Source organism: Acipenser ruthenus, chromosome 6, assembly GCF_902713425.1.
Source record: "Acipenser ruthenus chromosome 6, fAciRut3.2 maternal haplotype, whole genome shotgun sequence".
Classification (NCBI taxonomy): Eukaryota; Metazoa; Chordata; class Actinopteri; order Acipenseriformes; family Acipenseridae; genus Acipenser; species Acipenser ruthenus.
Window position 1 is genome coordinate 30250656 of NC_081194.1, and position 24153 is coordinate 30274808.

At 37.0% G+C, this 24153-nt stretch overlaps 2 protein-coding genes across 3 annotated transcripts in view; one reads left to right on the forward strand and one right to left on the reverse strand.

Moving 5' to 3' along the window:
- Positions 1 to 17938, reverse strand: part of LOC117411432 (G patch domain-containing protein 2-like) — a 50275-nt gene extending 32337 nt beyond the window's left edge. Inside the window, exons 1-2 of the mRNA XM_059025949.1 lie at positions 17794 to 17938; positions 6649 to 7350 (exon numbers count right to left, since the gene is read on the reverse strand). Of these exons, the coding sequence (XP_058881932.1) occupies positions 6649 to 7350; positions 17794 to 17843 (752 nt within the window). The 5' untranslated portion in view covers positions 17844 to 17938. The remainder of the gene's footprint in view (positions 1 to 6648; positions 7351 to 17793) is intronic.
- A 199-nt stretch (positions 17939 to 18137) lies between these two features.
- spata17 (spermatogenesis associated 17) overlaps positions 18138 to 24153 on the forward strand; it is a 120229-nt gene continuing 114213 nt past the window's right edge. For both annotated transcript variants that reach the window (XM_034017008.3, XM_034017009.3), the window contains exons 1-2: positions 18138 to 18253; positions 19198 to 19287. In XM_034017008.3, the coding sequence (XP_033872899.3) occupies positions 18186 to 18253; positions 19198 to 19287 (158 nt within the window). In that variant the 5' untranslated portion in view covers positions 18138 to 18185. The remainder of the gene's footprint in view (positions 18254 to 19197; positions 19288 to 24153) is intronic.

Sequence of the window (24153 nt, forward strand, 5' to 3'; positions counted from 1 at the left end):
TGGTGTGCACAGTACTACCAGGTACTGTACGGTAAGCATACAGTACTGTACCACTAGATTGAAAACATATCCTTCTGTATGTACAGTAAGGTATATTCTGACTTGAATTTAGAAGGGGGCTAAGAGAAGTTATATACTGTAGTGAACAGTCCCTTTCTTCCAAAGCTATGCTTATCTCCCGTTACCCTATATATATCCTATGTATACACACACACACACACACACACACACACACTGCTGTGCAAAAGTCTTAGACACGTTGCATTTTTCTACTCTGATGCATTATGAGCATCAGAGTAGAAAACCCAAAGCCTCCACTAGTAGAATACTCAAAGCCTCCACTAGTGTTTTCTACTATTATAACAACCTTAAATGAAAAGCACTGATTGAAATAGCTCGCATCACTCGATTTTTAAGGTGTGGCATCCGAAGCATAATCAACAAGTACAGAGAAACATCATCTGTAATTGACAAACCCTGGACTGGAGGCCCAAAAAGATGTCTAACAAGGATGAGCAATACTTGAAGATAATATCCTTAAGGAACAGAAAGAAGACAAGCATTGAATTGACAACAGAACTGACAGAAGGCACAGGTATCGTTGTCCATCCATCAACAGCCCAAAGCACCTTTGACCATTGTTCAATAGTTCAATAGAGGTATTCTTACTGCAACACATCCTTTAAGTCCTGATTTCAAGAGTGACCTTCATACTGTTGATTTGATGGACAAAGACACCAGTGTTTTTTGCCAACATTTCTAAGGACTGATTCTCTCATTCATATATATATATATATATATATATATATATATATATATATATATATATATATATATATATATATATATATATATATATATATATAAAAATAGTAAAACTTCAAATACTCGCCTGTCTCCAATACACAATATTGTAAATAAATGCTAGGTCACGGTTGCCATTGAAGCTGAGGAGGAGCTTGAGCATAATGAACTGCTAATAAGTGATAGTGATGAAAGGGACTCTCAGAATGAATAAATAACAATAAAAAACATAATTTGAGGTAGGCCTACATTGTAATGCATATTTGTTTAATGCAGTTATTCCGTTATTAAAAGTGATGAAAATAGGCCAGATTTGAACGTGTTTTGTTGTATTAATGTACAACTTTGGATGTGTTATCTTCTAAATTGTGTATTCTAACATTGGCTGAATTAGTATTAACTAAAAATTATTTCGCTTTTCAATCAGATTTTTATCTTCAAACTAAAGGTTCTGCTATGGGTGCTTCATTAGCCCCTGATTATGCAAATCTATATGTTGGATATTTGGAAGAATTATTCAGTTTGAATCCCCCAGATTAACCATTTCTTAAAACATATAGTGCCTTGGAAAAGATACATTGATGATGTTTTTGTTTTATGGAAAGGTAATGTTCAGGAGCTTGAACAATTTCACCACTTTCTGAATTCTTGTAATGAACATCTCAAATTTACTATGCAATTTGATCATAAGTGTATTAACTTTTTGGATTTGTGGATTGTCAAAGATGGGAATTGCTTGTACACTAATCTTTATCGTAAACCTACTGATCGTAACACACTGTTAAGGGCAGACAGTTGTCATTCCTTACCTTTAAAGAATAGTTTACCATACAGTCAATTTTGTAGGATCAATCATAATTCCAAACCTTGTAAAAAACATGTCTGATATGAGGGCCAGATTTGGAAATAGAGGATATAAAACCAAGTGCCTCAATGTTGCTGTGTCTAAAATTTCTTTAAAATCCCAAGATGGTATTCTACATAAAGAAAAGTTAAAAACTAACTTGAATCCAGTTATGTTGATTACTAAATACTCCAACTATGGAGAAAAAATAAAAGGTATAATCAATAGACATTGGCATATTTTACAATCTGATCTTACAATATCAAAATCATTTTTGGACCCTCCCAGTCACCTGCATATAAGCCTGCAGCTCTGTGCACTCGGTGTGGGTGTTCGGAGGAGCGAGCGAGAGAGGCGTGTAAAATAAAAAAAGAATAAGTACAATCAGTGAAGGCTACTGCCCAGCCTGATCACAGTATTTTGTGTTTGTTATTTTGTTTTATTTAAAACCTTTATTTTGCTCTGTGAGCAAGTGTTTTTGTTTGAATATTTCATTTACTTTTGTTATTTAAAAATAAAACGGCACAAGCGCTATTGCACCGTACCTGCAGTGTCACTTTGTTTTCTTTCTACATTCTGGCCTGACGTCACCACGTCGGCTACCCTGTCAGTGACCCTGACCAGAAAAATAACCCTGCGCTCAACTTAAACGCTACCATCGTGTGTAGCACCTCATTCAACTCGTAACGAATAGGGCTTTCGAGAAAAAGATACCAGGCGCACCTAACTCACTTTTGGCAAGTTGCCAGACGAGGGGTAAGTGACGAGTTTTATTCAAACTTCAGCCCAACCCTTTACCCTGTAGGTGATGCGGGTCTTAAAATGTTCGTATTGCTGCAAGAACCTTAGGGACCACTCTTCCAAACTGTGTGAAACACTTTTGGTTTCAAGTCCCTCCACTGGTCATTAACCTCCTCTGAAATTTGAATTTTTGGTATTTCTACCAAGTTTAGGCTGAAATAACTGACATCATGGGGGGGGTGGTACTCCAAAAAATCACCCAAAGATATTTTTGGATAGATGTTGATGAGCAAGTAAAACATTTTGGTATCAGCAGATTTTTGAAGTTGTATTTGTCATACATTGCTTATGGCCACTTTGGTAAAGCTAAAGTACCACATAGTCCTAACCGAACTGGTGTTATTCTTCAATTTTGCATTGTCTGGGGTTAGATCTAGAGTAAAAAGGGACAGGGTGTGCTTCCAGTGGAACTAGCTTGGAGCTGAGGGGTTATGAACTTGCGTGCAGAACATAGATTCCTTTGTTACTGTAACACATTTTAAACTTTTGTGTATTTTCATTTGCAAGTAAACTGTGACATTAGGGCCTTATCGAGCACTATATTGTGCAATTTTGAATACTGACTTTGGATACTGTTAATTCTGTAAATTGGTGTTTTTTTAATCTTTTGTTAAATTGCATTGCCTTTTATGTTTTACGCAGTTCTGTGTATGGGTAACATTTTGATTTCATTTTGCTGTTGGGTAATTAATGGGGAATTTTACATACTGCTACAATATGTACCAGTGTCCCAGGAAAAAAGTAGATCAAGCTCTAGAATTTAAAGGGGAGGTTCCATTGTTTCTAATGTAACGGAGCCTAGGTTAGGAAATATCTAGATCGAGCCCAGGAAATAAGTAGATCGGATATATTGATGAACAATAAATAATTTAAAATTAATGTTGTAAGTATAATTTATATCAATTAGTAGATCAGATTTATTCGGCAGTATGCTGCTAGATAAGATGATGTGAATATCGCTTTAGATCCGATATATTAGCCTAACAAAAATGCATAATTTAAAATGACTTTTGTACGTATAATTTACATTAACATGTAGATCGGATATATTCGACAGTATTACGCTAGATAAGGGAATGTGAATATTGCTGTAATATATATTAGCAGCAAATAAATAATTTAAAATGAATTGTATGATTGTACATTTCTGATTGTGTATTTAACTAGCAAAATGTGTTACTTATTGACGTTATTTTGCATTTCTGGAGGTGTTTTTGTTTTGGGAAGCACTACAGTATGGACAGCAGGTATGCGAGCGATTGTCCAAAAGTTAAAGCATGAGTTTCAATCATGGAAAAAATTAAGCTCCATGCTGTGATTACTAACTAGGCCACGGTGCACATCAATCACACGATGTACTTGGAAAACGTTGCTTATACAGTATTATTATTTTATATTTGTTCTTTCATTTATTTTTACATACAATACTTTGTACAACCAATAAGACATATAACAAGAAAGAGATACAGTATATTGAATTAAAGTGAATTATCACGATTTAAAATCATGTATACGCATATATACAGTATCTCTCTTCCTCATTATATATGTCTTTTTATATATCTCTATCTCATTATAAATTCCTGTAGTGCAACAACCATGTAAGACATAACGAGCAATCATATCTACCATGGCATATGTTTTTCATTTCTGTATTTGTCCTATCAAGAGGATTTGACAGGGTCCTTTTTTTTTTTACATAGTACAAATCTTATCCCTTAGTAATACTATATATTACTGCAAGGAATACAATTGTCACGTTTACGAAGAATATGGCATTTATGTTAATGTACTGTGTGCAAACGAGATATTTTTTTTAATTCCCAACCTGAGTACACGACACAATTCCTTTCTAAAAAAAGCTTTCGTCTGGCTATTTGTGGTTAATTTTCTTCACCCTATCCCAATTTAAAAACCACAACCCTAAACCTAGAACCTTTTTTTAAATAAACATAAGACATGCAGACAAATCAAGGTACTGTATATACTATTCATTTTTTTTAACTGGCGGTTTTGCCACGTCTAAACTGTAGTAAAGTTACAGCTATACCAATATTAAAATATAAAAATACGACCTTGTCATACTAATATGATGGATGCAGCATGTCATCAGATTATATTACTGAAACATTTTAATTTTGATTAAAGATTGACAACATTTTGACGTGTAAAATAATTTAATATATAAATAAATCTCCGCGATCACACATAAACTACATCTGATTGACAACGATGTTATAGAAACATAAAACGACAGGGATTTAAAACATTTTACCGTATAAAGAGCCTTCGATCACACATTTTAAAGTTCATACGAAAAGACAGTGGCACAAACACACACCAATATACACAGTCTAGTAAATAAAACGGCCAGATAAAAATAAAAAGCCATGCAGTGAACCTCCCCTTTAATCAAACTGTAGCCCCGCCTTACTTTTGTCTATTTTTGCCTTATTGCGCTTGCGCGATCAACTTTTTTCCTGGTCAACTTATTTCCTACAACACCGGATTTAAAAGTATGTACTGTATTAACGCCCACATCGTCTCTTTTGGCAAATGATATTTTCAGAATCATATCGTTCTGAATTAAAATACTTCTGTTGAAAATATAGTACTGTACCAACAAAACCAACTACAGTACGTCTAAATGGAAGCCTACTTATTTGAAAAAACAGTCTTTCAGCTATGTATTTTTGACATTGTATCTTTTTTGTATTCCCTGAAAAATGGACAAGGGTTGGAATGGGCCAAAATGAAATAATCAGATATGCGTCACACTCGTTTGACCATCACTGAAGTCAAAATTTTATAGAGTCAGATATGAGAGTGCTGACTGTGTGTGTGTGTGTGTGTGTGTGTATGTGTATATATATATATATATATATATATATATATATATATATATATAGAGACACTCACATACCATAAAAAACGTTAAATAAGTCGATTTTCTAGGCATGTTTGCGGGGGGAGCGACTAATACACCGGTGCGATGTATGCGCCGGTGTGTCTAATATTAAACTGCTGTACCAGTCCCACAATGGGATTACTACAGCCACGGTTATGTCTCACACAAACTTAACTGTCAACAACCCAAAAAGAAAATGCTATTTGCCGACATACATGTTAATCACAGTGCTGAAAAAACAGTACGTGACTGGAGACGAAACAAAGACAAACTTAAAATGGACAAAAAAAACGAGCGGATAGGAGGAAAGTGTTTATTGCCCGATGTAGAAAACATTTTGTTTGAATGGAGTACTTTGAATGACATACTGTAACTTGTTCTACATGTCAGTGCAACAAAGTGGTATACTTGTAAAGTATGTGTATGGTACAGCTGGAAATTTAATGCAATTGTACTGCACCGTATGCAACACTAAAATGTTTTGTTTACTGGTTATTAAATGGTGTACTGTTTAGTTTATTTTTTATTTTTTGCTTTTTAATTGATGAAGCAGCACTGTTTAATACTTTTTAAAATTGTAATTAATACAATGGTATTTAATACAGATGTGATGTGCAATGTATAACCTGATTTAACTAAAAACAACACAAATTATTAATGGAATAAAATGTTGCAAACAAGGGTTATTTCGAAACTAAACCTGTGTAGGAAAAAATTGTAAAAAAAAATAAATAAAAAGTATTTTAAAAACACAAAAAAGGTGTTTTCCTAAAATTGAAGTGTCGAAAATGGGGGGGGGGGGGCGACTTTTACACCAGTGCGACTTATAAACTGATTTTTACGGTATATAGGCTACTCAATCATCATGTCAGCAATTTCAGTGATTTTGTGAAGGTTTCAAAAAGGCAAGGCTTTGACTTGAAATTGATGGCCAAAAAATCTCAAACTATAGGCAATGAGGGGAAAAAAAGAAATTAAAATGTAAATCAAGAGGGTAGGGTGTAGTGCTGAAATAGAAGGACAATGTACTAACAATCGTGCAAGGCATAGCATTCTCCCAATACATACTGACTACTACTACTACTGAATACATAATGTTTAAAACAAGCCTGAAGTGCTCACGAATTATCAGAACAAAATATTTTAACGCAGGTCTTCTCTAATAATTAGACCCCCAAAAAAAACCTAACACTTATTTTAAAGTATTGCAACCCTCTCCACAGCAGTGTTTTAATATGACAAATCCACTTAAGCTAAAAGAGAAATAAAAAAGCACTTCACTCTTAACCACCTGTCACTCATATTCTCATCCATATCCTTGTGTTCCTCGTACTCCATTTTGCCTTTATTTGTTTGACTCAATTCCTCAGTTTCCACCACTACTCCCTCGTCTAGGATCTCTGCCCCCTGCCTTGTTGAAGCCAGCTTTCTCTTTTTGACTTTGCTCTTGGTGATCTCCTGCTGTGGCTTGCTTTCAGAGTCCATTATTTGGTCTCTGCTGCTGCCCTGTTGCTGGGTCAGTGTCAGTGCACTAGTGACCTCTGCTGGCACATCAATTGCCATGCATTTCACCTTCCTCCTCCTGCGAAGAGTTCTGCTGTTTTCGGCAGCCAAGTCCTCGTGCCACAGGGGTCTCTTGCCTCTGACAGTGGTCATGGCTGAGGAGGGCCGCCGCTTGGCAACCAGCAGCTGCTCATCCGAGTCGCTGTTGTCTTTGTAATTGCTGTTGTGGTTGTCTCTGTAGTCCTTGTTTTGCTCTTCCAAGCTGGACTCAGAGCCCTCGCTCAGGTAGTGGCAGGGCTCCCAGGGATGGTGAGCGTTGTCAGACCTTCTCTTTCTTCCCCTCCGCTTCCTGGCCTGCCGTTTGAGGAGACACCCCACCGTGACGGAATGGTCTTCAATATCCACATTGCCTCCACGGGCCTGTTCAGAGCTTTCTTCCAGTGCCGAGACTAGATCATGGACCAGCTCCTCCATAGTTTTACTGAACTGCCTGATTAAATGAAAAAGAAAATGTAAGTCTACTGCATTTAACCCAGTATGTAGCTTAGTGATGCAAGTAAAAGGAGTGGGAGATAAGGTATCCTGGTTCTATAGCAAGTTATGTTAAGATTACAGTTTTATTTTTGCAAGTTTGAGTATTTGTTCCAATATTTTCTCAATATTTCCCGATGAGAGTGTGTTTGTTTTATGAGAAAACATGTCCACTATTGTAGGAACTAGACCGAGAACTATTTGACAAAGTTTTACATACATATAGACTGGTAATACCTAAACAAGCTTCATATGCAATTGAACAGCCACCTAGAAATCACCTGTGTGGTAACAGTGGATTGTTCTTTTATTATTTTAGTAACGTTAGAATGTTAACTGTAGCAGTTGTACTGTCAATTCTAAATCCACTTTAGCATTTTTTCCTGTTCGTGAAGTAGCAGCTGATAACTTATGTTATATAATACCTCCTTAACTGTTCTATTGTTATTCAGGTTAACCATTAAAACCTACCAAAGGCTGATATGCAGCAACTGATCTGAACAGTGACAGATCTGAATACAGCTGTTTAAATAGCACCCTTCTTGACGTTTTACATACAGTATGGAATAAAATTATGAACCTATTTGCATCAGTCCATTAAGTATCCAGTTGCTAAAAAGACACTCAGCAGCCCAGGAAAAAAGTAGGCAAAAATAAGAAGCGTGACAACCAAATACAAGAAAGGTTTTCAGAAAATATTTCCAGGGGAGCAGTCCAATGTTCAATCTGATTGATGCTTGGTGTACATGTTGGTTTTATCTCTTGGATTATTTGTTGTATTCACTTGAAATGTGGAAGGTATTACAATCCCCAATTGGGAATTTGTTGACCTTAACGTTAACCTCCTATCCAGTATGACTGTCTGGAAACCAGCTGCAGGTCGTACTAGAATGGGTTAACTGTAGAAGACTTAATAATGGCATAAGGAAAGGCAGATGACCAGTCTGTTCAGAGGGCTATTCATCTATTCAAAACAAAATGCAGCCTAAAAAAAAGAAAATAAAATAGTACAACTGGACATGGTCTAACTCTTCTAAAATCTGCCCTAAACAAAGTGCTATCGCCTGCTCTTGTTTCAGTTAAATTGTATAAACCCACACTCCAGTACTAAACTGTACGACATTACGCAGCTTGCATTCTGAAAACCAACAGCTGCAAACTAAACCTTATTTACTACAAGCAGGGGCATTTAAAGTGCCTACATTAGTTACAATGTCACCCCATATTTTATGCAATTTTAGAGCAGATTCCCTTAGATTAAATAGATTACAGAACAAGCAAGCAAAGCCAACACACACACACCAGAGAGAGTGAAGTCGCCACACCCAGGAGAGAGAAATGGCAAGCAAAGTCACCACACACCCAGGAGAGAGAGAGGTCCTGCTAACAGGGGGAAGAGTTAAAACACACACAACCACGCGTACAGTAATACAACACAATACAACCCCAGCAACTACAAAACAGTCCACAAACAACTATTTACATAATTTCCCCTTCTCGTCCACCCTCTCCCACAGTCCCAACAGTCCATACTGCTTATCCTGGAACTGGGGTTGGAGCAGAGATTGGGACAGACCCTGGCTGTGTCTGGAAATAGGGCTGAAGCTGATCCCGGATGTGGTTTTGCTTCTGATGGGTCCGTTTCACTCTAGTCACTCACGACTGATGGGAAAAATAGAACATATTTCTATTCCTGTGGAGTCGCTCGCTTAACCCAAACTGGCCACTCGCGTTCTCACAGTCGGTGTAGACACACCCAAACATTCCAGTCACTTCTAAATTATTCGCTCGCATCGCTCGTTTCCAGTGTAGAGCCACCTTTAGACATGTGATAGACTGGGTCAGCCAAAGTATGTTAGTAAACACGTGGCAACTTGAGCACCTACTGTGGATCATGTTTCTTTTTTGGTGGAAACCAATTGTATGTCTGCTAAATGGGAGTGATATTACCAGAATGTGATGATAAACAAAGCGATATGATCAGCTTGTTCCCACTGACACACTATATATTGTAGCCAGGACATTTCAATGTGTTGACAATATGCAGGGGGGTGACATTAACAGCAGTAGTATTAAACATACTTCGCTGTCATCTTTGACTGAGAACAGAATAGTTTATCAATTTAAACTGCTACTATATCGAGAAGATGTAATTACATTTAAAAGAATATTCATAATACTGTACAAAAGAAAGAAAAAAGTTCAATATATAGGCCTGTAAACAGATAAATAAAATATATTAACTAATACTGCTTAAGCAGCATGACTGATGTTGCTGTCATCCACACAGAGCATATCTCCATCTATAACCTTGGCTTAGACATTATATTATGCATCTCTGATACATGCAGATGTATGTCAAAGCTTTACCATAAAACCCAAAAAACACACATTCTGTACGTTTAAGTTGACAACTGCTTTTCATCAAAAGGACTCAGATTGATATCAGTATTTCAAAAGAGTATTTTGAAGTAACTGGCAGAACCTATTAATGGAAGAATAAGTACTGTCCTTTATACTGTATGTGTACATCCAGGTGGCACAAAGAATGAAAAAAAAATACATATGTATTGACATAATTGGCAAGATTCTTTACATGTATATTGTACATAACAGACCCTCTTATTACAGTATCTTTTGTGAGCAGTACAGTACAGAAGTTAAAGACCATTACAGTTGTAAAAACTTTTGCAAGTTAAACCTATTTGTGTAATCATATTTAAAATATAAAAACCAAAATAAAAAAATAAATCAACAAAAATATTTAATTCTTTCACATAACTGGAACAATACCATCAACATCTGAGAGTGCAACAACAGTCTAGTGCCTTCAAAAAGCAGTCTGTAATCTCTGACAGTAATTCACACATGGCGAGTTTAAAGGAACCAAGGTTTTAAAAAGGTTAACTACTTTACAGTATGTCTTTGTTAAAAATACTGGTCCTCCTTCTATTGTGTTGATATTATTTAGTATAAACAGAGTGCTCCATACTGGTACCTTAGCTGTAGGTGACATTTTTTGATTGCAGCTAGACCACTGGAGTGAATTTGAACTAAAACAACATGAGTCTTTAGTAAGATGTACAATTTAAAAGTATAGATGTACAGTTGTGCTGATCTCTACTTCAATGTATAGATGTGCAGTAGTGTTGATCCCCACTTACAATTACTGATATCCAGTGGCCAAAATTAAAAAATAAAAAGGACTTGTTGATTCAAAACTAACATTAAACTGTTTTATTTTACAGCTAACTCTGCAGTAAACACAAACATATATAGGACTACATTCCACTAAATCTTCAGTTATTTCTGTTTATATTTTTTAATTAAAGTTCAGCATTGTTAGTTGGTTCACTCTTTCCTCTGTCATGGATTGACTTTGCACAGTAAAAACCTAGCCATATGCCGAAACGCTTCGCTTGGCATCCACAGAATTAGGGACAACAGACAAATATCGCTTTGCAATTTTAGGAAAGCGTGGTTCTGCAGAAAAGTAGTCAAAGGAAGGTCACGACTGCATTCCTTTGCATGAAACCTGTAGCCTTCTAATTCAGTATTGCAGCTCCTGTTGAAACCAGGTATGGAATCCAGGGGGAGAGCATTCAAGTTCAACGTAAGTGCTTGCAGAGGATCAAACTCCCTTACTGATTTAAGGAACTGGTGTGCTGGGGTGAAACAGGGTTTTTTTTTTTCTCCACTGTGGTCGGGGTCGTAGGCGCTTGTAAGCTTATGTACAATTTCAGTAAATGTTTTAATACATTGGCTTTGAATCCGTGTCACCGCTGTGTTGCTCACCTTTAAGTGCTTGGTATGTGTTAGTAAGTCAGCAACTTTATTGTAGGCTTGATGAACACCACTCACAGCTTTCAAACCACTTGATAAAATCAGCAAGTTATTTGTCATACCTTGTGATTAAGTCAAGTTGCATCTGTAAAACTTCCAAATTGTCCAGCAGGTGTTTCAGCTCCTTTAACACTTCTGTGTTTGGTGTCATTTCCATTCCATCCTCCACAAAGCTTAAGTGAAACACAATGGTATTCAGCAGCAGAATATTAGCTTCCCCATCTCATCTAAACAGGTTCAGGGGGCAATTTTACAGGAAAATTTGAACCTGCAGCCTGGACTGCGCTTTGTAGATGCTCTTTAAAACACAGTTTTCTGCTTGTTTGACAATGTTTGAAAACCTTTTTGATTGTTGCTATTAGCTTGTCAACTTCTGAAAAATTGGTCCTCCAGATATCACTAACAAGGGCTAATATGTGAGCATTGCACATAAGATGAACCAAGTTAGGCAGTAGTCCCTTAAGCACTTGATTGTAAGCTTTTGACATGTAGGATTCGTTGTCATAGGTAAATGCACTAATATCATCAAACTCAATGTCAAAGTTATTCAAGCACTTTACAATAGCTTCTGAAACAGTGTTGTAATTAACAGCCTGCAGGCAAAGTATCTGCGGGGACAGCTTTCAGTTCTACATCAGATGCATGTTCACCATTTAGGCCTTGCAAAACAAATAAAATGTGTCAACTTGTCAGTGACCACTGTCCAGAATTGGCCAGTTTTACCAATTCCATAATCTCCTGCTTGTGATACTTGGCAAATTTAGGTAAGTGTTCACATCTCAGCTGGGTTGATGAAGGAATCGCTCCACCATTTGCTACATTCAGTCTGAAGAATTTACGAAACTTTTGGTTGTCCAATTTTTCAAGAGGGATATTTGCGCAAAAAAAACGCCTCTGTCAGGTCAAAATTGAATGTGTTTCGTGCTTCACGGTTTTCACTGGACTTTTAGAACATGGAAGTCACAGTTTTTTGTTTCTTTGCAAGTAAAGCAGTCGCGGTACTACTCTGGATTTCTGCCTCTTTCTTTCGGTGACTACTTGAATCTAAATGCCTATCAACAGAAGATTTCGGTAGTGATCTACAGTAACGTTGCAGGACGTACAGAAGAGCTTACCTCCATCACTGTGTAAAACTCCTGTGGATACTGCTTTACGTGATCTGCTGCAGACACATTTTTAGCCTTTTTAGAGACATCCATTTTCTTGTTAATAGTGTGTAGTATTTTTAATTTCCCGCCTAGATTGCATACAGTCACATGACAATCACTGCACAGCACTATGTCCATGTCGAATAGTACACGCAGGCACATAACAGCAGAGCTGTACAGTTTAGTTGATTTAAAAAATGAAATATGAAATACAAATAATTATGATGATTTATTAATTTTTTTATTTCTTAAGAATATTGAAAAACAATTGCTGTATTGTGCTAATTTCACCATTTCTGCACAGTCTGTGAAATCATGATTTACACAGGGTGTACTAGGAAACAGCAGCAACTTTTCACAGCACTGTCTTACATCTGCGTATCCCAATTTGAAGTTTTACAAAATATTACCTTCTGTAATAACTAGGAAATACGACCAAATAGGCCCTACTGTACAATAAATCACAGTGTGGTATGCTCCAGATCATTTTACATTATCAGTGTCCTTTATAATTCCCTGTGAATGTTCTTTCCAGTTTATTTGAGCATCCAACATTACAAACAGAACCAACTTAATTTTTTTTTTTTGGAGGTTACAATTACAGTAAGCGTTCAATATGAATGCAAAAAATATTATGGCCCCTTGGAGATCAGTAATTTTCATTTCTTATTTTTCAAAAATGACAATACTTGCGATGAAATATATTGCAATGTTAACAGTTCATGTTACTTAGCAGGCAGAATCGCACTCCAAAAGCATTAGGGCATTTAACAAGTTCAGGGGCCGGTTGATAAAACTATATTAGACTTGTCTAAACCGTTAGAATAGTCTTAATTTGACAATTAGACTAGTCTAAAGCAAGTTAGTTAGTTGCATAAAAATTAAGACTGACTGAGACTTGGCCTAAAAAGTTAGCCTCCTCACCCCCAGGCTAATTTAGAACTTAAGTCTATGTTTCCATTGAAACCATTAACTGTCAGAAATAAATCATGGCCTCCCACCACAATGTCTGTCTGAGAAGAGAGAGTATTCAAAGACAAAAACAATCCACTGGAAGTGTACTCTGATACTGAGGTAATTGAAAGGCTTTACATATAAAATAAGCATAAGATCTAAAGGATAAATTGAGACCTGCCACAGGCAGAAACCATAGTGTCCGTGTGCTGTTACAGGTCTGCCTGGCACTTCGATTTTATGCGTTTTTTTTTTTTAAATTCTGTGGGAGATTTCATAGGGCTTCATAAATCGACTGCCTCACGGATAGTCTACAGAGTGTGAAAGGAACTTGCAACAAGACTGTCAGTGTTTCCTGTTGAGTCAACTGTTCTGAAAAGAATGAAAAGTGAGTTTCTTTTTCTATTGCTGGTTTTCCTAATAATGAGGGAGCAGTTGATGGGACTCATGTCAAGACACAAACTCCTTCAGCTGATGAACACCTGTATGTGAACAGGAAGGGATACCACAGCATAAATGTTAAAATGATCTATGATGCTAACCTGAACATCATCAACTGTGTGGCACGCTGGCCTGGCTCAACCCATGGTTCTCGCATCCTGAGGCAGTCTGTTGTACATGAATCTTTTGAAGGTGGCGCAATGCCTGGTTTACTGCTTGGAGACAGTGGATATCAGATGAAACCATGATTACTTACACCATTCATCAACCCAACTAATGAAGCCCATACCCGCTATAACAACGCTCACACAAAATCAAGGAATGTGATAAGAGAGGTGTTTTGGTGTGCTGAAGAGAAGGTTCCACTGTCTACATGGAGAACTGAGGATGGTGCCTGAGCGAGCCTGTAATATCATCTGTGCTGCTGTAGTCCTGCATAATATTGCAAGGTAAGAGCAAATGTGCCTTCATGTTAATTCTCCCTTCATAACAGGTGTAATCCCATTTAAATGCATATTTACAGTTTATCTTTAGTTCACTTTTTATAGATACTGAAATAAATATGAAGATGTAATTAAAATACATTGTGGAAAATAAAATGTTTACTTGATGCAACACATTCAGTTATTGTTTATATAAAATGACAGGGAACTTGCACTACCAGACCCGGAGGAACCAAATGGTGCGGCTTTGTATGAAGAGGAGGAAGTGCCTGAGCAAGCAGGAGTGGATGAAGATGGCTCAGGAAGATACATTCGCCAAATGATTGTGGAGAACTGTTTCTCCAATTAATGTTTTAGTATTTAGAAAGCCACATGAAACCTCCCACAGAATTTAAAACCACAACCTGTTGTATAAAATCCAAGTACAAAACAAACCTGTAGCATCTCAGGGACACTGGTTTTAGCCTGCAACAGGCCTCAAAATATACTTTTGATCTTCTGCTAATTTTATAATGGTTTGCTTTGGTATAAAAGCCTTTCAATTACCTTGATAATTGTAATAATAATACTTAGCGTGTAGCGATTTCTGTATTATACCTCCAGTTATTTCTCATTGGGCTTTTTTATTTAATACAAATGTAGATATTTAAAAGTAAACTTGTATTTAATACTTTAGTACTAAAAAATATCAAAATAAAGATCAATTGCACTAACAAAATAAATTATAGTATTTTTTATTTTACTTTCAATAATAAAATAAATACTCACATTTCTATATATTACTAACAATTACTAAATAATAATAATATTTTACTAAAATATACTGCAGAATTGGATTTGAAACTTGGATTTACCAGTTTTATTTCAAAGTTGTATTAAAACAAGAAACAATTTAACAGTTTTGTGTGTTGATAATTTGTTGCAGTTTTACTGTTCTGACATTTTTGATATTTCCAATTTTAGCTTTGTTTTTTCTAACTCTAACTTTTCTTTTTCTAAGTATAGCTTCCTCTATTCAAGAATCAAATTGTGGTGTTGTTGTTCCATGATCATAGCCATGGTGATTCTCGTCTCTCTCCCAGTGCTGCACTAAGGATGCTCCAGTACATCTCACTGGAGTGGGACCTCCCTTTCTTGCTCAACTGAGATATGTGGAGTTTAAAAAAAAAAAAACTTACTTTACTATTTATTTCAATACGTGTTTCAGTTTTTGTATGCTAGTTGCAGTGTTGATATCCTTTTAACTTTAAAAAGCTCAGTAACACATTTAAATTAAATAGCCACGCAATCATAATGCATTATTAATATTTATCTTACAATACCTGTTGTCCTTTATTTACATTCTGTAGCCAATTAGCATGTAAAAAAATAAATTTTAATAATTATTTCTAACTATATAAATAGTGTAGTTTGGTGTTCATCATAAACTTAGATCTAGAAGACCAAATCAAAACTTTTCCCACCCGCTAATCGCAAATTACAACACACAGTAATTGTTTCCACTTTTATAGTAGAAGAAATAATCATCTGAGAAAAAGTGTCACCATAGTTACAGATTGTAATTTGCCATTAGTGATGGGTCAGAGTTTTGATTGGCATCTAGGCCTTAGTATGAATTGGGAAATCTAACTTTAAGTTGTTACATATTGCCTGATTTCATGTGATCGTTTTGTTGTTACCGTGTCAACATACCTTTCCTATTTAACAGAGTTTCACTTTCACTGACACTTTCAGCAGCACTGCTGCTTGCCTGAGACACAGTTCCTACTGCGACACTGTCACTGACACTGATAGGTGGAGCCTCCCGCTGGCTCACACACACTCTCCCACCGACCGGCAATCCTCCAAAACATCCGAGACTCCTCCCCAAAGATTTCAATAACCAATTCTGTTTTGAGGGAGGTCCTCCTCCAGTACATGGATGTTTCCTCTTGAATATTTCTTTTTTAGCATCTTGTACCATATTCTTCCATCGTTTCTGCACGTCTTTTACAGACCGCACACACAGTGGGTTCACGCCGTTAACTTTTTTTGTTATTTTATCCCACGCCTTGTGTTTTGAGTGTGTTAGTGCAAGTTTCAGAAAATTTCCCCAAAAGTATTGTTTTTTCTGCATTATATTCCTCTAACAAGCACACATTTTCAGTTACTGCAAACTGTGAACATCGCTGTTTTAGGGAAGTGTCAAATTTCCCAGAATGCGCTGCGAAATTGACTAAGACCAGTCTAACGAGACTGTTTTATGCAATAGTTTTAACCGAGTGTCTATCCTTAGTCTGACTTACAATTAGATCAAGACAAAGGCTTTAGTCTATGCTTATGAAACTGGGCCCAGTTCTATTTATCTAAGATATGTCTGCATTCTGAATGCAAAAGCTGTTTAAAAATGGTATCCTAATATACAAGCTCAGTAGTTATTTCAAAACTGTATTACATTTCTCAGCTAGCCTGAGGAATTTTAATTATCCAGATTTCTAGCGTAAACAAATATATCACGCCTACAGAATTTACACAAACAGGAGTGCTATATTTTACAGATGTATACTGTTTTGGTACAACCCCTGTACAGTACATTAACTGTATTAAATATAGATGTTTAAATAGCAGCATGTGAAAACAGAAAGTACACCACTGAAATCATGCACTTTATAGTGGACAGTTAACTTCCAGCATTTTAGATTTGACTTTGAAAGAAATGAATTCAAAGCACATCAGAAAATGTTGTTTAGTACCTTAATGAGCACTAAAACACATCATCATTTTTTAAAGAAATTACCTGTCTAGATTGCTCTTGAAAGGATTCAGTGTCAAGTGCATGTTGTCATGTTGTATAATGGCAGCCCTAAAAAGCTGGAAATGGTAGTGCTGAAAGGTCAAGTACAGCAAAGACAGTGATGGTACAGTACTTTCTCCTTCTGCCAGTTGCCACACCACTTTTTCCCGTTACATTCTTTTCAACCTTAAAGCGGCTTAATAAATACTGCAATTGCAGTGGAAAAATGTGAGCTCACTGTCATTCCTGTAGAGTAGAGATCAAATAAGTTATTGAGGATACCATAAGACTTACAGTGGTTAGCTCTAATAACTGATTTTTTTGATGTCTGTTTATACACATAAATAACGATCTGCGAACACATTGTATTTGTTCTAATCTTGCAACAACACATTGTGATAATATAGCATCTGCTTTAGTGCATACTGTATATATCGATTATTTATTAAGCAACAGTATCTAGAAAAGGTACAAAAAAAAAACACACACACACATCACACACTCGACTAGAATATGCCATAATTTGTATAATATATATTTAAAAACATAGATTTTTCATTCAACTGTGAACAGCAAAATACGCGGCTAAATGTAATCATGAAGTGTGGATTTCAGATTTAGAAACTTGTAGAACTGTGCCACTTTTCTGTGTTATGTTTGTTACGTTTGCAACGTTTGAAAACGTTTCCAGTAAAGAAAAAAATGAAGTGTTTCTGTATGGTTTGCATAGACACCATCGAGGTAATAATACCATCTATCTTTCGCTACGTCCATTTCATAATCTTTAAATCCGAACTTACCAGCTGTCTCCCGCTTTACCGACGCTCTGTTTATTTGCTGTGCCGGACATTAAAGCTCCCGAAACCTAACTTTTTACAAATTTTTACAAAATTATAAAGCACGCATGGGAGCCACCATAATGGTTCAAGAAGGGTCACAGGAAACTAGCTAAGAAACAGGAAGTAGGAATGTACCACAAAAAAGGAAAATTTACTTTGAAATATACTTGTGCACCATAAGTTTTAAATTGGCAGATATGTGTGTTGTATGAGTCATATTTATCATTTGGTTGTAGTTTGTTTATGAGGGGTTTCTTTTATAGGTGTCATTTTATTGTCGCGTTGTCTCCCCCTACACTTTTTTTTGTAGTTGGGTCCCGTCTCCATAGTAACGCATGTAAACTGTCAGAAACATGGCCACCATGGTGAAGCTACAGAGGAAGATAAACGGAATTAAAGAAGAAAGTTTTAATAGGAACAGGTACGTTTTAAACAGAGAAAATAAATAAGAGCTGAGTCTAAGAAATATAAACGAGGAAAATGGTTCACAGAACTGCAAGTCTGAAATAAAGTTAGTGTACTTACATGAGCTGTTTCTATTACAGTTTGCAGTTTTAACTTATTTCTTATAGTTTCTATAGTAACCATGTGTATGCATTCACAATTGCATAGTTTAATCTATTTAGTGTATTAGTCAAGCAATGTGGTATTTATTTATGTATTTATATTTTAATACATTTAGTTTATTAATGACGTTGTATTTTATGTATTTTGCAAACTTTTTATAAACTTGTATATTATACAATTATATTGATTTATAGGGTAACACAGTTACAGAGACCTACCTTTTAAATTAGTCTGTAATAACAGGGCCATTTGTAAATTATGCCAGGACTGACATGCTTGTTTAGAGCAAAGGATAAATCAATTAATAAATTAACAAAGTATGTTATAAGTCCTTTATGATATGAAATTGTGGTAATAGTCTACAAAATTGATGTTAACCGACATACAGTACAATGTCTGTTTCATGTCAAAGTATTTTTAAAGATAACATTTCATATAATTAGTGATAAAGCAATTGGTTTCACAGTACACATGAGAACTTGTAGAGCATCATTAATTTTGAGCAAGTTGAATAGGGGACAGCAAATTAAAGTAAGAAGTCCTTTTTTGCCTACTGGGACATTCCATAGTTTTTGTGACTATGAAGGGCACACCTATATGTTTTACATTATATCTATCGAATCATTTTTCAATTGTGATGAAAAGAACATTCTTTAGCACAAGCTGAGTGTCACAATCTGGTGTTAGAACAGTATATGGAGACCAATTTTCCAAATATTTAGAGAACTGCTTGTCCAAGTCCAATGAAACTTGCTTCAGAACTTCGTTAGCACAAGTTATAACATTTAATTATTTCAGGGTTGCTGAGGAAAACAGAAGAAAAGAACACAAGGCAGCTCTTCTGATTCAGAGCTGGTTTAGAGGATGCAGAGTGCGAGCATATCTCAGGTAACACTTTGTTTTATGGAAGCACTTATTTATATTTCTTACAATTCAGTGTTTAAAGTCAACCATTTGTTTTTAGAAATATGCAAGAAAGAATAATTTAATCTGCATTGCTTAATAATCACTGTCTTTATATTTGTTGGATAAATGGGAAGGACAGGACAGGAAGTCACCGTTTTTTAAAGCCATTCACTTGTTTCTGCCTTATTATTATTATTATTATTATTATTATTATTATTATTATTATTATTATTATTATTATTTATTTCTTAGCAGACGCCCTTATCCAGGGCGACTTACAATCGTAAGCAAATACATTTCAAGTGTTACAATACAAGTAATACAATAAGAGCAAGAAATACAATAACTTTTGTTCAAGCAAAGTACAAGTGTGACAAACCACAATTCAATAATACAGCAGATAATAGTGATAGTTACATCAGGATATGATTAAATAGTGATAGTTACATCAGGATGTGATTAAATACAAAGTACTACAGGTTAAACACTTGGCAGATTACAGTATTCTGAAGTACAGTATTAAATGCAGTAAAATAGGGGGCAGATAAGAGCAAAATAAAGCACATTTACATGAAGGGTGATAGTGTCCCAGGATACAAACAGAGGAGTTCTACAGGTGCTCTTTGAAGAGGTGAGTCTTGAGGAGGCGCCGGAATGTGGTCAGGGACTGGGCAGTCCTGACATCTGTAGGAAGGTCATTCCACCACTGCGGAGCAAGGGTGGAGAAGGTGCGGGCTCTGGAGGCAGGGGAGCGTAGCGGAGGTAGAGCTAGTCTTCTAGTGCAGGCGGAGCGGAGAGGTCGAGTGGGGGTGTAGGGAGAGATGAGGGTCTGGAGGTAGCTGGGTGCAGTCTGGTCAAGGCATCTGTAGGCTAGTACAAGAGTCTTGAACTGGATGCGAGCGGTGATCGGGAGCCAGTGGAGCGAGCGGAGTAGTGGAGTAGCGTGGGCGAAGCGAGGCAGAGAGAACACCAGGCGGGCAGCAGAGTTCTGGATGAGCTGGAGCGGACAGGTGGCGGACGCAGGGAGGCCAGCCAGGAGGGAGTTGCAGTAGTCTAGGCGGGAGAGTACCAGGGCCTGGACCAGGAGCTGGGTAGCATAGTTGGTGAGGAAGGGTCGGATTCTTCGGATGTTGCTCAGGAAGAATCGGCAAGTGCGTGCCACAGCCTTATTCCAATCAGCTCCAATTGTGTACAGTATAGTCACAGCCATATGTGAACAAGGTGCTATGGAATCTCAGCTAGAATGCAGTCGTTACTTATTGCACCCTCAGGGTGATTCTCCTTATGATACATATAAAGTGTATCAATTGCAAATTCTTGCTTCTTTCTGGTTATCTTTTTTTGCATTTTTTCTACCAATTATTAAATGATTCAGTAATTAAATAATCAAATACACCACCCAGAGGCTATATCTCTAAATTGTCCATTTTGGGAAAGTGTAATATACTGTAATTTATGCAAATCCTAAACAATACAGGGCTTGAATTTCATTTTTGTGTGCTGGGGGGATTTCCCCCCTATGCTGCAGCCAATAGGGGGGATTCCAAAATTTTAGGGGAAATGGCAAAAGAAAAGGCACTTTTCCATATAAAAAACTAACTATATATATATATATATATATATATATATATATATATATATATATATATATATTACTGCATCATCATTCACACTGGTGTTGCTTTAAAATAAGCTGCTTTCAGGAGACCTAACAGCTGTTCATCACTGTGAAAAAGAGCACTCTCCATTGCTTTTGCCATTTCCTGACGTGAAGTGCTGCAGCAGAAGAAAAAGGTGCATTTCTTTTTAACTAGCGCTCCATATTTTTTTTTAACTCTTTATACTCAGCCCTATTTCCGCCTGTTTTTCACTGTTTTCATTTATGTATGTTTAACTACTGGATAGTTTGTACTGCATGCATGTAACATATCAAACGAAAGGCCACAAAATGTCCTTTCATATTATGTAAGTTGTAACAGGATCAGGCTCAAAAAAAACATTGACCCTCAATATGAAATTAACATGGGGGGGAAGCTGAGCTTCTAAGCTTTCCAATGATACCACCCCTTTCTGTCTAGCTGCTACGGAGCAAAAGACTCAAAACGAAACCTAAGCTGTGAACTCTGTCGCATGATGAGAGACAATCGTTGTTCCGGCTAGGAGTACCGCATACACATGCTGAGTACATCTTTGGCAATCCCAGAGTCTGTACTTTTAAACAAGCCATGAACCAGGTAGGTGGCTTTTACGGTGCCTGAGTACTATTTGCGTAACCTTTGGTGCGCTGGCACCCCAAAATGAATGGGGCAGAGTTTTAAGAGTTAAAGCAAAAGTCACCGCTTGCAAAACAACACCTAGATAGACTTAATAATAGTCTTTTTTTTTTTCAAAACTGTTTACTTACTGCAGTGTACTGAGTTTCTATAATCCTTAAAGATAGCGGCCAAGAATCATGCACGAGAGAATAAAGTCTTGCAGTACTTTTCCGGCAGTACTTTTATTTATTTCTTTATTTTAACCAGAACTACTCAGAATGTGGCTCATAGTGCTTTCGTCACTGACACCCACTTGCTTATAGATTGTTGTAGCGTTTCAGGCATTCTAAATTGGGTGAAAAATACAGTAGCTTGGTGTCTTAAAATATCTCTGCAGGATTTTCCTGCACTGAAAGTTGCAGATATGCGGAAGCAACTTGGAAAATGCGCAATTCCCGCAATCCCTCGCTGAAATTCAAGCCCTGCAATATACTATAAAGTAAGCAACACATGTAGTACATGGTGGTTATGAAAGTCACTTATACTAATATGAATAGGTATTAATTACAGAGAAAATGTAGAATGAAGAGTTGCCACATGATGTGCTCTGTAGTGGCACTTTCAGCAGTTTTGGTCCATACTATGCTGTTCAAAACATTATAAAAGATGTATTTGCTGTGCTAAGGGTATGTTGCCTGTACTTAACACAACTAAACTGTTAATCGTGTTACTCTTTGTTGAAGTCTTTTACTCAGCACACATGCTAGTAAATAAAATTGATTAAATACCATTCTGTACCCTTATTAAAGTGTACCATGGTAAATCTGCACAGAAATCTTGACGTTTTCCCATGTTTTTCTTTTCGTTATACTATGCATTTACCATGGTTTGCTATGATTTGCTACCTCTCTGGTATTTACAATGATTTTGCTTTGCTATGCTTTTACGTTATATGATTCTACTATGTGAAAATTGTATAGGGGCAGTGTCCCCTATGGTCCATGGTGGAAACTGTGACAATGTGGAGTACATCATGCACAGTAGCAACCTTCAAAAGCTCTTCAAGGGAAGAAAAGTGGAACCAAAAAGCATATGTTCTCAGCCACTAAAACGTGCAATAGGTTGTCAATTCATCCTGGACTAAATGCTCACTGGAACATCCATAGTATTGTCCCACTGTGGGCCTCTGTGGCAAAGTGGTTAACAGTGTACAGGTGCAGAAGTGATGCGGTGCTTAGACAAGACAGTGATAATCCAATTAGAAAGACTTTAATGTTATAATCCAGGTCTGGTGACCTCAAACAATAATTCCACGCAATACACAACAATGTGTATTGCACTGTTCAAAATAAAGGGTTTGCAGTCCCAAATAATAGACACAGTCCAGTTACACACACAATATACAAACACGATCACCAGTCCTGGGTGCGTGCTGCAGTGCTCGTGGTGCTAATACAATTGTTATCGTGACACAGGTGTACTGATGACCGGGTTCGTGCTGGCCTCTGGCGACAGCTCCAGAATGTATTAGCCGTCTACTAATAACAACAAGTAACAATTAGAGATGAAACAAAACAAATAAAACACTCATGTACAATATTTTTAACACAGGTCCCCTATTTGTATCGTCACTCATGACCCCTTGGTAAACGATTGCTGCCGCTCCTCCAGTCGTGGCTGCCACATCGTTTCCCTTCCAGGTCGATGAGTTAGTGCACTGGAGCTCCGCCCCCTTCTAGATGATCAACTTCCTTTTAACCCTGGGAATGAATTGTCAGGCCACCTGGCCCAGGGTACTCTGTTCCCTGTACTTAGCGCCCTCACAGGTCGGGAGGGAGATTTACCAGCAAGAATCATTCTATTTCTTTCACAGGCTCATTAGCAGTTTTGCAATCAGATATGACTAAGGTTAGGATTAAGTTAACCTTTTAAGGACCGGGATCGTGGAAACACAATAAAAAAAGAACTTCGTTTTGATGACTTACAGGCCACTATACTTTGCAGTACAGGCTTGAAACAAATATAATTGGATAGTGGAAGGACTGACGTTCACTTCCTGGTAGCTTTTTTTTCCGTGTAACGGCACTGAGAGGGGCATTTAGTGTCTAAAGGACGGAGAAAGTTTTGGCAGCACGGAGAGGAAAGACATCATAGCCTGCTTTAGAGAATGGGCTTTCCAAGGAAAGTCATCAACCTCATCAAGTCGCTGGATTAACGGAATGGTTCCCAGTAGGAAGAGGAGTCAGACAGGGATGTGTCATATCTCCGATGCTGTTCAACATATATGCAGAAGAAATCATGCTGGAATGCACTACCGGGACAAGATGAGGAGGAGGAAGAGACAAGGAGAGAAAGAATAAGGATTAGCGGAAGGATGCTTAACAACCTGAGATACGCAGATGACACCATCTTCTGAGCTGATTCAATTGACTCGACCTGCTTGGTACATGGATTGTGATGCTGTTTGCAGTTAGACGGGACAAAACTAAATAGCGATTGGTAAGTAAATTGAAATGCTAGTTTGCTGATGTAACTAGATCAGCTGGTTGAAGTAATTCGTTTTCTAAAGTGTTTAGAGCTGTGGTAGATTGAA